This window comes from Tribolium castaneum, chromosome 9 (assembly GCF_031307605.1).
Source record: "Tribolium castaneum strain GA2 chromosome 9, icTriCast1.1, whole genome shotgun sequence".
Taxonomy (NCBI): Eukaryota; Metazoa; Arthropoda; class Insecta; order Coleoptera; family Tenebrionidae; genus Tribolium; species Tribolium castaneum.
In genome coordinates, this window is record NC_087402.1 from 8,427,337 (window position 1) to 8,441,922 (window position 14,586).

Here is a 14,586-nt window from a genome sequence, read left to right on the forward strand (position 1 = left end):
CGAAATGTAAATGCCTAATTTTCGCTCTTACGACTCGCATGGTTTTATTTCACTTTGGCGCAAATTGGAAGCTCTATCTTTGATTAATATATGGGCGAATAATCAATGATTCAAGAGCTAACCAAAAGGTAAAAATCTGCACAACTTTGCAAAAAAACTTAAACGCAAACGTAACAGTAAAATAACTGCAATGTAAAGTGGGAATCAGAGAATTTTTATTTTACTTCAATTTACATGAATGTAAAAATGGTGGATGCGCCGGGACAGAACACCAAATAAACCATTTTTCTTTCCCTTCTGATGCTACATTTGATTTGTTTAACAATTTTTGTAAATTGCTAAAGAGGTTAACACTGTTGCAATAAAACTTTGTAGAAATTTAAATATTTACAAATTATGTTTTAATTTCTTATTAGTTATTAATGATTCAAGTCCTTTGACCGTCCTCATTCACTTATAATAAGGTCTAAGCTTTTATTTGGTACTGTACAAAATACATAATTAATGTTTCTGTATAATCTGACAATTACTTCGTCAGAAAAATTTACATTTATCGAGTGATACGTTGGCATTACGTGACTTCCTTTCTTTGCATTTTTAATGTTGTTTCCTTTGACATTTACTGCGTTTGGAATATACAAAGCATCACCATCACGTTAAGTTCACTATTCTATTTTACAGCAAATGTCCTTAGTTATAATGTGCTAGCATTAGTAATAAAAAATTCATTAAACTAATAAGCTGTACGGGTATCCACTTCAGCCCGCAGTAAACAAACACTGCGCAAGAAGTAAACAAAACAAAGGGTAAAATTTCATTACTCACACAAATATATCAACATTAATTCAGCTTTTGTTACACCAGATTGGACGCTGATTTAAAACAGGAATAAATATTCTTTTACAATTCAAAAGATCAAAATCAAATGCACATAATTTGAAATTTTATTAAAAATATGCGATTCTATCTGAACCTGTTTTATTATATTTATATAAAGAAGATGCGACATCAAATTTGGAGAGATTGTATCGTTGTAACATGAAAGCCTTTCGTTATTTTTTGCTAAGTTCTTTCAATGTTGAATTGAGAGAAATAAAATACTGAAATTTATCGCATTACGATTTAAAGCCGTATTTGAATGTAATTTTAGAATAGTGTATGCAATTGCAATTAATATTGTGACGTGACCGGTATTAATATTAATGGAAAAATGTGTTTTTGTTGCAAAATGTTCTTTGCTCAAAAAGCAAAAAAATCAATACTAGAAGATAAATCTGGTGATTCACGGAATAATTTAATAAACTTCTCCGATTCCTTTCGACGGAAGCATTCGTATAATTTGGTTTGTTTTGAGATAATGATCCCGAAAAATTGAATTCCGTTCTATACCACGGTCATATTCAATTGCCATCACGGATATTTACCGATAATGATTTACTTAAAATAATTGCCGAACAAATAGTGGCTGTTCGACAGATTGCTTGGCTTTATTTACATCTAATTAAACCTTGTGAATTCCCAGCTGTGTAAAGTTGTAATACACAATATTCTCAAACAATAAATTGATATTAACATTTGATTAAAGCTCGTAATTAACATTATGAGAGTTGGCGTTCATTAGCTTCCAGGTAAAACTCCAGCATTCAATATTCTCAAATCGAATCAAGGATAAAACCCGACTCTTCGCGACGTTAAAAATAGATACAAATGGCGGCCGATGAAAAATGTTCCCACACACATGCATTCGCGCTTTTACAAATCGTTGTTCACTGTACACCGCGCTGAAAATGAATAATAAGTGAGCCGAGATTCACGTTTCTTATGAACTCCCAACATCACCGGATTTAATTTGGGACAAGCCGAACTAACAAAAACTGAAACTAGAAGTATGAACGTTGAAATGAAACGTATGACAAGGCCGACATGGCGCTAGTTAAAATTATGAACTACCGAGACCCCAGCTGAGCCTGACTGACATAATTGCCGTCACTTTTTTACCAACTCTACCTTTGTTGCTATATAGACGAGAATTTTAAATGAGACACGGCGTGAATTATTGTAAAATTTTATTTGCTCGGTGTACCTCTTTCCTTAAATCACAAAGTGTTTGCTGCTCGTGAAATGTAACCTGTGTTAACTGAGTGTTTTTCTGTTCGATTTCAGGCGCTTCCACACCGATAAAACATTTATCTTTAAAAAATATGCTGCCAGACACAGAGCACTTCATGACATATGAAGGCTCGACGACGCATCCTGGCTGTTGGGAGACTACTGTTTGGATCATCCTTAATAAGCCCATTTATATTACTAGACAGGAGGTAAGAAATCGGTATTAGAAGTGCGGGGGTCGTTGTTTTTTGATTTATTATCTCTGAATTGTTATGCCACGAGCTGAACACAAACAAAGCTATTAATTCAATTCCTTTTAGCCGAATCGATACACGCCAATACGGGAAAAACCGATATAACTAAATGCAAACAGTGCCCGATTTCTATTTGCTTTGTATTAGGCGATTTGAGTGTTTTCGGCCCGTCTCTCGAAAGCATTACAAATTTACGCGGTGTCATTTATGTATCGCTGCAAGATGTAAACGTCACATAAATGTTATGAGCTTGAAAGACAGTCTGGGCAAGTGGTGCGCTGTCAGATTTTTTACTTTCATAAATTGTGGCAAATTCGCGTCGACAATCACAACGAGTTATTTTTATTTTGAGGGTAACTAAAACTGCTATAGTGGCGTTCTGTGGCCATTCACTGGACACCAGGGACTCGTTTTAGCGACTCAGGTCCGCCGAGAATTGATGAATGCGGTAATTTATTACGGCGATAAAATTACCTCTATTAATTTCGGCGGATTTAATCCATTACCGTTTAATTATATCGAATTACTTTTTAAGCGCGATCATCGCTCGAGCCGATACTTTCAAGCTGCAGCCGTTGCTTGCTAAACAGTGGCGGCTCGTGGATTTAAAACTAGATGAGCTAATTCAAAACTCAAAAAGAAATAAAGCCAAATGATATATTTTTGTATTAAAACGCGCACATACAAAAACAAAAAAATACCTAATAAAACAGACCTAAAATCACCAAACATCTACCTTATTCTAATGAAGTCAAAAATGTTTTATTTTGTATTTATTTTGCTAAAAGCTTGTTTTTAAGTGAGAAAATGATATTTTGTGCAATATTCCCAAAAATGTAAAAAACCACATACGCTAATTGACTCATAATAATTATTTTTACACCAAAAACTCATTTTTCTGTAAAATTTGACTGCTAAGTACGTCTTTCTGCCAAGAACTCAAGTAGTTGTCATAAATTCTCTAGAACAGGAAACAAATCACAAAATTAAAGTTGAAAATCTCATTACATTGGCCTTTTTTAACCGCTTAATATAACTTTTGGAAACTCATTTATTTTGCAAAATTTTGTCAAAAATGATTGAATTAGAGTACGGAGGGCTATAACCTTAAGATATCCGTAAATTAGGCTACAGTTTTACCCTCTGTTTTACCTTTTTTTAATGCTGAAGCTCATTTTCAAACCAAAGTATTTTACACTAATACACTAAAAAATTACCAACAAAGCCCAAAAATTACGCTACTTTTGCGTTCTTGGAACATGTTAACACCTGTTTCAGCCAAAAAATATCTAGCACTCTAAATTCGCTCGTATATTAAAGAGCATAAATTTTCGTTTTATCGTTAGATTTATTTCATTTGTGAGAACTGATTATATAATTTTTTCAAGTTAAATCAAAATTGACGTTCTTTGGGCCTGTCCTAAATGATTTTTGACTCTATGATAAGCACAAAATTTTTTTTGCAAGATTGTGATAAAACAGTTAATACATCTTTTTATTACGTTGCAAACTTGAATTTTAATTTTGCGAAAAAGTTTTAAATAAAGGCCCAAAATACCGTTATTTAGATCCGTCCGATATCCCACTCTTTTCGTGAAAATAACTAATGTTTGACAAATTTTCTTAAAAAGCATCGAACAAAATAATTCAATTTTCTCTACTCAACGACTTTAAGTTGTTTTAAATTAATTTAAATGCAGCAAGTTTATTAATTGCTTAAAAAGAAGATAATAACGTTGCTTATAAAAATATCAATAAGTTGAGAAAATTACTAAAATTTTCACGACAAATTTAGAAAAAAAATTTATTCAGAATAAAAAGTTTTAACAATTCAAAAAATTTGTGGCCAAGAAAATTATAGAAAATTTTTCACAAAAATACGGTAATTCTATCAATAATGGTTTAGGCTTCGTTGTATCCTTTACTATAGAGAGTAATTAATTCAGTGCTTAATTTGCCTAATTTTTTTTAATAATGTCAAGTGTATGCCTTAGCTACGGAGATCTAAAGGTTAGGATGTGAAACGACGTATAAATAAAACATTCTCTTCTTTGATAGTTCCCTTATAATGTCGCCAGAGAGCGCAGTTATACCATTACAAGTTATCAGAGCAATGAATTTGAAAAAACGGTTGTATTTGTATAACACAGAATACAAATACAGGAAGATAGATTTTTAAATTCTCAATAATAAGTCAAAAGATAATGCAAAAATTTTATCGTAAACTACATTTAAAAAACTTTTAATTTTTTTGTGTCATATTTTTCAAAACTCTGTGAATACGATTTACAGAAACAAGAAAAATGTTAGGAAAAAATTTGTAGAGAGTTAAATTTCCTACAAAAAGTCTGAGATCATACTTCTATCTGCAACTGTTTAGGCCCTAAAGTTGTTCAAAGACGCTCACACGACGCATTTATTTTATTTTACCGGTTATCAAGTAAATATTATAAAGTTAATTTACAGCTAAACCCTAAAATATATAAATATGGTGTTATGAACTTTTTTGTAAAAAATTTGATTCTCTAAAACTCCGTTCCTTACACTTTTTTTGTATTTTCAACAGTATTTTTTAACGTAAACCCTTGAAGATAGAAATATTGTCTCACGGATTCTTTAAAAGAATATTTAATTTTCTTCAACTTTCTTCCTAACCATATTTGCGGCGTTTTGAAAAATGTACCAACGAAGTACAAATTTTAAATAATTTTTTTCTCACGTTTCTCCTGAAAATTATACTCGGCACTTTTTCTTAGTCTGTTAAGATAGCAAGGCCCAAAGTTTCTGCATTTTTTTTCTAAGTAATTGATGAATTGATTGAAATTAAATTAATTTAAAACCATTTGGCGCAGAGACGGTATAACGCTTGAAGCATCCCATTTTTATTCTAACTTAAATACCATTTTTTGAATTCAGAAAATCCTGCGATTTTTTATTTCGTCTCGATTCCTAAGTTAGAGTCCTAAAATAAAAAGTAACAATTGAGAGCGAATTTTATTTACTGACAGCTAAAATAATGTTTTTTTGCCTTATGCTCTCCGTAATTTAAATACAACCATTTTTTATATTATTGCACTATCTGGCGACGTAAACTTAAGAAAACAGAAACATTTTCTTTCTGCGTCGTAATACATCCTAGTATTTAGGTATCCCTAGCTTAAATACACCAAATGATTACCAATAAAGGTCGAAAATTACGTTACTTTTGCCTTTTCCGAGTGGTTTAGCACGTTTTCATCCAATAATTCACTTATTTCACATAATTCGTTAGAATGTGCCAGAAATCACAAATAAACTGCACAAATATTTTCTTGTTTTTTACCAGGATTTATCTTGTTTTTAAACAAGAAACTCACTTATTCAAGTAAAACTTTGTCAAGAAATGACCAAATTAGATAGAAATTTTTATCTTATTTTTGACTAAATTACGTCAATTTGCAGTTGAGCTAAGAAGGCAATTAACTATTTTGACATCGAGTTTGAAAAAAAGGTTAAAAGGAGAAAAGTATTTGTATATATTTCTGTGTTAATAAAATTTATTAGAATCGATAAATGTTAGTTTAGTTGTGTACAGATCTTCCACGTGGCAAGCAAACTCGAAATTAATTGAAGCCTTGCTTTTCCTTGAAAATATAATTGAGAAAGCATTTAAAAGTCGGAAGAATGGGAACGCTGAGCTGGCGCTTTGCGGCTCGGTCCAGTACTCGGTCACAATTCGTCCGTCTGATTGAGAAAGATTGCGTTTTAATCCGGCCCTATTGAACCGCTTTTCTTTTTTGTGTTTTTGCAGATGTACCAATTAAGGAAGCTGATGCAGGGTTCGAAAGAAGCGCCCAAAGCCCCATTGGGCAACAACGCCCGTCCTGTCCAGCCGCTCCATCAAAGAACCATCAGAACCAACATCAACTTCAAGAACGCCGTGGTTTGTACATTCGCTTGATTAATAGAAAATTTTGCGTGAAGTGACTTTGTGCCAGTGTTTCTTTTGAGAAGTGATATCTCGGTCACAAATCGCTCCTTATGTTCGTCTAGTCGGTGCTAATGTGCACTTTGCATGCTTGTAGCCAAGACCTGGGGTGATAGATGACTCTCGGTCTCAGGAGAAAGGCTTAGTTAATGGAAGGCCCCCTTTCAGTTCCGGACTCCCGCCGCCGGAATCAGTAATTGAAACTGAGGTGCCGCCGCAGCTATTATAAGCTACCAAAGCGATTATACCCTTACCGCAAATTGACGATATTATGGCCACTGATATAAATAAATATTTACAGAGCGGGCGGATCCACTGAACTCATCGATTAGCTAATTGCCGCGAACACAACCCACAGTTTTTATGTCGAATTATTCTTGCTAATAAAACACCTTGCTATCTGCAGAAATTTGCACCGAAACTTAAAATTGTCGTTGTTTTATTATCCCGTCTCCGGCTCGGAGCAAAACAATATAAAAGGCAATAAAGCCAAATATATCGAAATCGTAAAAAAATTAAACGCGCGTCGAACGGTCCGAAATAAGCGTCGAGTGCAGAGATAAGATACTAAGTCCAAGATAAGAAATCGGCGCGAAAAGGAGGAGACAAGAGCCGCTGCTAACTGCAATATCTACAGATATGGGCATTATCCGGCAGTGTGTTACAATTTATACGCAGTGACTATTGCCTTTTTCTTTTTCTCCCCCTTATCCCGGCATCTTCCAAGTGAAAAATAGATTGCACAAGGCAGATAAAATTAGTTTATAATATAATATTTAAAGGGATTAGGCGCTCGTCGTTTAAACCGACACTCGGGCCGAGTGTTAACACTGTCGAAAATTACATCAAAGGAATGCAGCGAGATTTAATCCGCACAAAGCGCCCAAAGCTCGGAACGATTATAACGCGCCATCCCTCCAAGTTATTGTTGTTATTTTATTAATGAGTTCTTCGCGGCCGCTCCGACACCTGATTAGTTAAAAGCCGGCAATTTGCGTAATTCGGTCCATCCCGGGCACGTTTTAAAGTTTGACCCGGCGCTAAAATCGATGGCTTTAGTGCGGCGATATCCATTTATTAAATTATTTAAGGAGAGGATGTTCGTAATGGTGGTAATTACCCCCTGAAACGGGGTAATGGCGTTAACATTTACGAATTTTTTCTCTCGAATTAAACGATTCCCTGTTTCCCGTCTAAATAACTGACGATTTAAAAAGTCAATTGCCTATTTCCTCTCGCCGAGATTAATGCTTGAATGACCCCGTGTTTAAATGACATTAACAGAATGCTTTCCCGCCTTCGGCGACCGGGAAAACTCTTAACTCGGGTTGTCTTGAGAACGCCCAAAGCTCCGCTAATGCGCTTGTTGTCGCGTAATTATACAACATTGGAGGGAGCTTGTAAGTTTTAACAAATATTAGGGGAGTGTGATTACAACGGTTTCGACGAGCAATTAATTTTCGTTAAAAAATAATGAGCACCTCACACTTTGCACGATCAAACATGTTTAATTAAGCCGCTCTGAGCGGATTGATTTAATTCGACCCGACCTAAACAAACTCGATTAATTTTTTAAACACCCCCTAAACGCTTTAGCCAAGATGCGACAATGGCCCGACGGCCTCCGTCTTACTTGCGTTCATCAACACAAAAACTCCGGCCCTGATTAAACCACCAAAAATGTAATTAATCCAAAACATAAAAAAAGTACAAATATTTTCCCGTAATATTAAAAATGGACGCCAACGGACCAATGATCCAATATTTAAGTATTTATTTATATATTTTATTTATATATTTATTAAAATAAAGAATTCTTTGTAGGCCTGAAGACGGCCACATATTACAAAACAATGTAGGTAACTTGAAAATTATTAATTTATCACATACCTATAAGTGTAAAAAACGCTAACACAGATTGACGCAAAATTATTATACCTAGTGGGTATTTTTCCAATTAAAATTTTTGAGTTGTCTAACTTTTTTTCCAATCTTGGACACACTCTACTCCATGATTCCATAAAATGCCCAAAAAACAATACAAGTGGCAGAATTACCGATATTTTAAGTGAAAAATAAACAAAATTTTCAAAAAAATGCTAATATTTTATGTTTTTTTTTTCTTGAAATATTTTCAAAACCTATGAATATTCCAATTCAGTCCATTGTAGAATTTTGCAAGAACGCATTTGCATTTTTGGAGTTTCTGGTGGGTTTCCTTGGCTCAAAATTTGTCGCTGAGATTTAGCTAAACACGGACTTCTTTGCTTGTGCAGAAACTTTTGATTTGTGCTTTTTTCACTCCAAAAAATTCTACTATGAAATAAGATATAGTCTTGTTTTCCATATTCCAAAGTTCTGCTCGTTATGCTTTCTGTAGAAAACAGAACTTTAAAAAACTTTAAGTATTTTCTCTTCTCTACATATTTTGTTATTCATTATCAAGAAAATAGTGTTTTTATTTCTTTCACTCATCATTTACATAATCATTTACATTATTAGTTTACCATGCTCTACAGATTTTCCATTCTTTTTCTTGGTTACAGACAGCTTTTCTTCTGTTAAGTCAATTTTTGCCCTTCTGTTTCTTCTTTTCTAGCTTCTGACGCTTTTTATTTCTTTCTGTCTCACAGTTTGGTAGTTCTGGAAAACATTCTTTCTATGTAGTCAGTATGTCGGTCGGGTTACTAATGATTTGCCCATCTTTGTTTTTTGTATTTATTGTTTGTTTACTTCTTTTTTTCCTTAAGTTTTTCAGCAACTTGTAAAAAAAGCTTTTGCTGCCAGTTTCAAGTTTCAAATTTTTTTAACATTGCTTTTCTTTTGTCTTAAAGAATCGTAAGCTTTTGCGGCTAGAGTCAAATGGAGATCTAATTTTTTTGAGTTAGACCACGTCACTTCGAAAAATAATGTCGACGTTTCGCCCACATTTTTTAATGTTTTTATCTTCTCCTTTATCCTGAAGATACTCCTTACAAGAGCGGGCGAAACGTCGAAATTATTTTTCGAACTGACGCGGTCTAACCCAAAAAAACCTAGATCTTTATTTGTACGCCTTATTCCTCATGTAACTCTTCTGTTTTGGTGGCCAATTACTTTTGCCCTTTTTTCTTTGTTCTTTATTTCTTTTTGATTACTTTTGTCATGCCGTCCTTTTCGTTTGTGTTTCTTGTAATTTGGTAAAGTCGTGGTCAAAACTTTTAAATTTGTTTTATGAATTTCTCATTTCCATTGTGCAATACTGGCCATAACTCAGCCCAGATAGATTTAATAATTTGGTTGTACACCACTTCGGTAATAAATTTGTATTAGGATTATGAGATTAGTTCGTGAACTCACACATACTGTTCCCTGTTAATAAATTTCATTAAAATTTCATTCAGCATTCGAAAGTAGTATCCGCCAGGCCGTAGTTTATCGCGGTTTGTAATATTTAAACAGAACGGGATCACCATTGAAATTATGTTAATGAACGGCAGCCCATCTCCGTTTCGCACAAGAGTGATCGGCAATCCTACCCTTTGTCACTCTTCAAAAGCATTAATTAAAATTTACATAGAAAACACACAAATCCAAGGCAGCACATACGCAAAATTTGCATTGTCTGGTTTCCAATTTCCCGTATTAAAATCGCGTGGATGTGCGCCGGGATGTTCACTTCCGGTCAGTTATACTCTGCATTGCAACAGGCTCTCCTCCATATATTCCTTTCTTACTTTTGAGCCAACTCGCCGCTATTCGAGGCACGTTTTGCAATCTCCCATTAGCACAAACATATTAAAATGCACCAATTACGGCTACGTTCGGATATAATGGTTAAATAAACTCACGATAATTACCTTAATTTCTGTATTAAAAACAGGTTCAATGGATGGAGCAGACGCGGGGTTCATTTTTAAGTGCCTTGCACTCGATACTTGCATTTAGATTAATAACGAAAATTCCACAGTTTTCACATTACAACACGAGCACAATTTTCACGTGAAATTGATAGAATTATATTTTTATTTTAGTCCCTTTTCTAAAAAGATAAAATTACCTATTAAAAATTTAATTAAAAACCCACCTGTCATAGCTAAATGTGAAAAACAGTGCATGGAAATATTTGTTTCAATGTATTGACTTGTTAACAATAACGTCATTGTTCGAGTATAAAATTCGAATTTATTCATATTTATCGTCAGCAGACTATGTAAACAGATAGACATGTGGATTATCGTGTCTATCCGTCTATTCTCTCATGCGTAGGATCAAACACTTATCGATATATTATCCAGACACTTTCTTTTGTAAACTTAAGCTCCCTGCTTCTGGGCGTAATATATGCGCACTTTAAAGTCCAGAGAAATATCAGAGCTTTTGAGTTATGTCTCCAATGGGCAAAAATATTGCCACCTCTTCCGATTACACACTTTTGTCTTTGATTCATGCCCAATTTTTTTGATGAACGGAACAAGCCAAGGAATCCTTTGGACGCAACTGTTCATAAAAGTTTTCAGGACATGCAAATAAATTTTGCTTATATTCAAATTTAATTACTTCTGTGCTAATGAACAAGAATTAACAATTAGAAATAGAAATAGTTTTATTGGTATCTAAAAACAGTGTGTCATAATACAAGTCAATAAAATAAGAAACATACAAACTAAAAAAAAAAAAACTTACAAGTCACTAAAATTACAGCGAAAATATTCATCAAAGTTATAGACACAATTCACAATTAAAAAATCTTTTAGCTTTCTTTTAAAAACATATAAAGTTAAATTACAAAAACTAGTTGGCAACATATAAAATTTAGTGCAATAATATCTTGGTCCAGTTTGGTTCCGTTTTAGGCTATTGAATTTTGGAATGAGCTTGTCACCAATACGAGTATTATAAGCATGGTTTTCAGAATGGTATCAAAAAGTTTGGGTATTTTGTTTCACATAAAGCAGACAGTGGTATATATATAATGATGGTAATGTCAAAATTCTTTGAAATCGAAAAGTAGATCTACAGTCTGCTCGATATTCTAAACTACTTATAATTCGAATTATTCGTCTCTGTAATGAGAACAATCGATGCCGACAAGAAGAATGGCCCCAAGTTAGAATACTATATAAAAGAACTGACTGAACAAGGGCAAAGTATGCAACTCTAACAGTTGATAGAAATATATTGTTCACTAACTGTCTAAATAAAAATGTTAATTTGCTTAGTTTCGTTGCAAGCGTGTTACCTTGATGGTCCCATAGTAACTTGTCATCTATAGTGATACCTAAAATATTAGTAGACCTTTTAAAACTTTCATCAATGTTACTGAAGTTTTTTAATGTAAACAACATATCAACTGTTTTTGTTGTATTCAAGCCCAGTTGATTCGAAAAAAACCATTTGCTGGCCAACAATTTCGCTTGATCACTGTTTGCTGTAGCTGTGTCCAACCACTGTTGAGTAGTGACGTATCATCCGCAAATAATGCCACTTTGGTGTTTTTAAACAATATGGAAAGTCATTAACGTATATTAAGAAAAGTAAAGGACCCAAGATAGATCCTTGAGGGACACCACACTCAACAGGAAGACTCTCGGACACAGTATTTTTAAAGTTGACACTTTGTTGTCGATCACTTAAATACGAAGATAATAATTTGTAACTATTTGGAAGAATATTATAGTAGAACATCTTGCGAACTAATATGGTATGAGACACACAATCAAATGCCTTACTTAAATCAAGGAATGTGGCTTTTGCAAACTTTGCATTTTCAAAACAATTATGAATCTCGTTCGTAAAGTCCGTAATGGCATCAACTGTGCTTCTTTGTATTCTGAAACCAAACTGATGTGGACACAACAAATTGTTATCTCTCAATTGCACATCTCTGTAGCTCATTATAGAAAATTATTTTTTAATTATGCCGTTGTTTCTTTTTTAATCTTCTTTTTTCTTTCTTGACTTCAAAAATTTTAAATTTGCGTTTCGATTTGTTAGGAATTCTCAGTTTGTATTTTTTATTAGTTGCGTTGGTGGTGGTTAAGAAGGGAATCGCGTGCGAGCGCGTAATAACTAGTAATTTTTGAAGAATTTAATAAAGTCGCGTACATTTGCGTTGAGGCGCTGATAAGTAATTGTTAAAAAAGCATATTAAAAATACTGCGGTTCGGTATAAATTCGGAACCACCGATAAATTTTTAATTTAATCCTGTGGAGGTGTCATAAAGCTACCCCGGCGCCTCCGCCACATGTCGCGATTTAATTCCGGGCTTCAATTAGCGTCGTCTCGTTATTTATTTCAGTACATCGTCGACATATCTGGCTTTTAGACATTCAAGTTCTGAATTCGAAATCCTTGTAATTGCGGCGGTCGTTTGCGTTCAAAGCCTAATTGACTTGTGATGGTTGCAATAAAGCACACAGTGAAATCCGTTTATGTTTTGTTACAGAACGGCAACTGTCCTTCTATGCACAAGGAGATGTATTACAAAGGTAAATGATACACGAGGGCCCCACGTATGCGACTGTTAATGGACCTGTGTTGTTCCAGTTAATAAATGGACTGACAATGACAAGGGGCTACACTCGCCGGCGAACTGGCATTTGCGACACTGAGCTGCACCAGAACCGGCTCTTGTATATAATCGACGAACTAGGAGACGCATTTTGTGATAACGTATGCAATAATGACCAAGTGGAGGTGCGAAAACGCGGAGCTTTCCGCCCGGGATGTTAAGTGTGTAGCAGGGCGTGAGCATTAGGCATTTTGTGTGACGATTATACAATAACAAACCGTGTCCAGGTAATGAATAAGGCAAACAGATATTTTATTATTTAACAAGAAAATTAATTACGCTAATAAGAGTTAAATTGTCTGCAGAAGCAAATACTTATATTCATTTCAATCTTGTCTGTATGTCAGCTTGGACGAAATGAAACTCGAAGTCTGAGAATAATCGGGCATCAGCTGGCACTTAATTAAAGTAATGCCCACCTCGGAGCCCTTGATTCACTGAGACTGTGACAAACTGGCAAACTTCGAGATAATCCCGCCAGAATTTCTTTTCGAATTAAAATAGTGATCCACCTAAATCTTCAAATTTAATTCCAGACTTTTTCGAAACATATTTCATCCCGCAATTGCGAACTCTCACCCACTCGAATGATTAAAAGCAAATCTGTGTTTAAATACACATGTGAAACATTAGACTAAATCAGAAACAACTATATAACTGGAATTATACCGTTATGCAGGGTAACTTGTACTAAACCTATTACAAACATGGCGACCCTTACTAACTTAAAGACAAACATTCCAAACAAAGCAGCCGAAACAACCAGCCAACATTTAACGCTCAACAGTGCATCACTTATTCATAAACAAATTTTATTTAGAAATGCACGAAACGGTTTAATATTTCAATAATGACCTCTCGTTTTTAATTTGACTAGTTCTCAGACTTCGAAAGCGTTAAATTTTAGCAATGAATTTGTATGCTTCGTAAGTAGCACATTAATGTATATTGCCAAATTGTAAAATATAGATTAATACAAAAATAAAATTTATTAACAAAATTACACGCCTCATTTATTACGCCGGCAGCTGCACAAATAGAAAAGTAAACCATTTCTCATAAAATCTAACAGCTCCGACAAAGGCAGCGATCAACAATGCTAATGTAAAAATCTATCGCGACGAAAACAGTTTTACATAGACTTGAAACTAGGACATCAACTTCTTTGTTCTAGACATTAAAGACGAGGCGTTATTTTTTGTCTAATCCTGCTCAATTAAATAGAAATTTACGATAAAAATAAAACTAGCATGTTCCAAAAGGTAAGTATAGTGATTTAAGATAAAGGCAAAAATGGTGGATGCGCCGGGCCAGAGCGTACTTTTGTGAAGCAAATAAATAAAACTTCTCGTTTATTAATTATCTTGTCTCGTGTTGGTTGGGTTTATAAAGCTCGCTTCTAGAGCAGGTAAGTGACAAGTTTCCTAGCGCTAATTCATTATTAAACCGCCGATTGAAACTCGAAAATCTACAATTCCGGGTCTCTGAGGCGAGTTATTAAATCCCGGTGTTTTTGGAGGCGGGTGCATACGTTTTGTTTTTGCTTGTTTAGCTGTGTTTGTAATTTACTTGTGGATAAGTTGCGATAACGTACACGTGCCGTAATTAAAATTTGTATATGAACCCCGTGTTTACACGCAATTTTATCGAGCAATCTTGGCATGTTTCTCTGTATAATACGAGCATATTTTTATTACGGGGA

The 14,586-nt window shown here is 34.3% G+C and overlaps 1 protein-coding gene across 1 annotated transcript in view; it reads left to right on the forward strand.

The window, feature by feature from the left end:
* CARPA (Carbonic anhydrase-related protein A) overlaps positions 1-13,884 on the forward strand; it is a 100,037-nt gene extending 86,153 nt beyond the window's left edge. Inside the window, exons 7-10 of the mRNA XM_969080.5 lie at positions 2,164-2,318; positions 6,154-6,285; positions 12,759-12,801; positions 12,860-13,884. Coding sequence (XP_974173.2) covers positions 2,164-2,318; positions 6,154-6,285; positions 12,759-12,801; positions 12,860-12,924 — 395 coding nt within the window. The 3' untranslated portion in view covers positions 12,925-13,884. The remainder of the gene's footprint in view (positions 1-2,163; positions 2,319-6,153; positions 6,286-12,758; positions 12,802-12,859) is intronic.
* Positions 13,885-14,586: the final 702 nt, after the last annotated feature.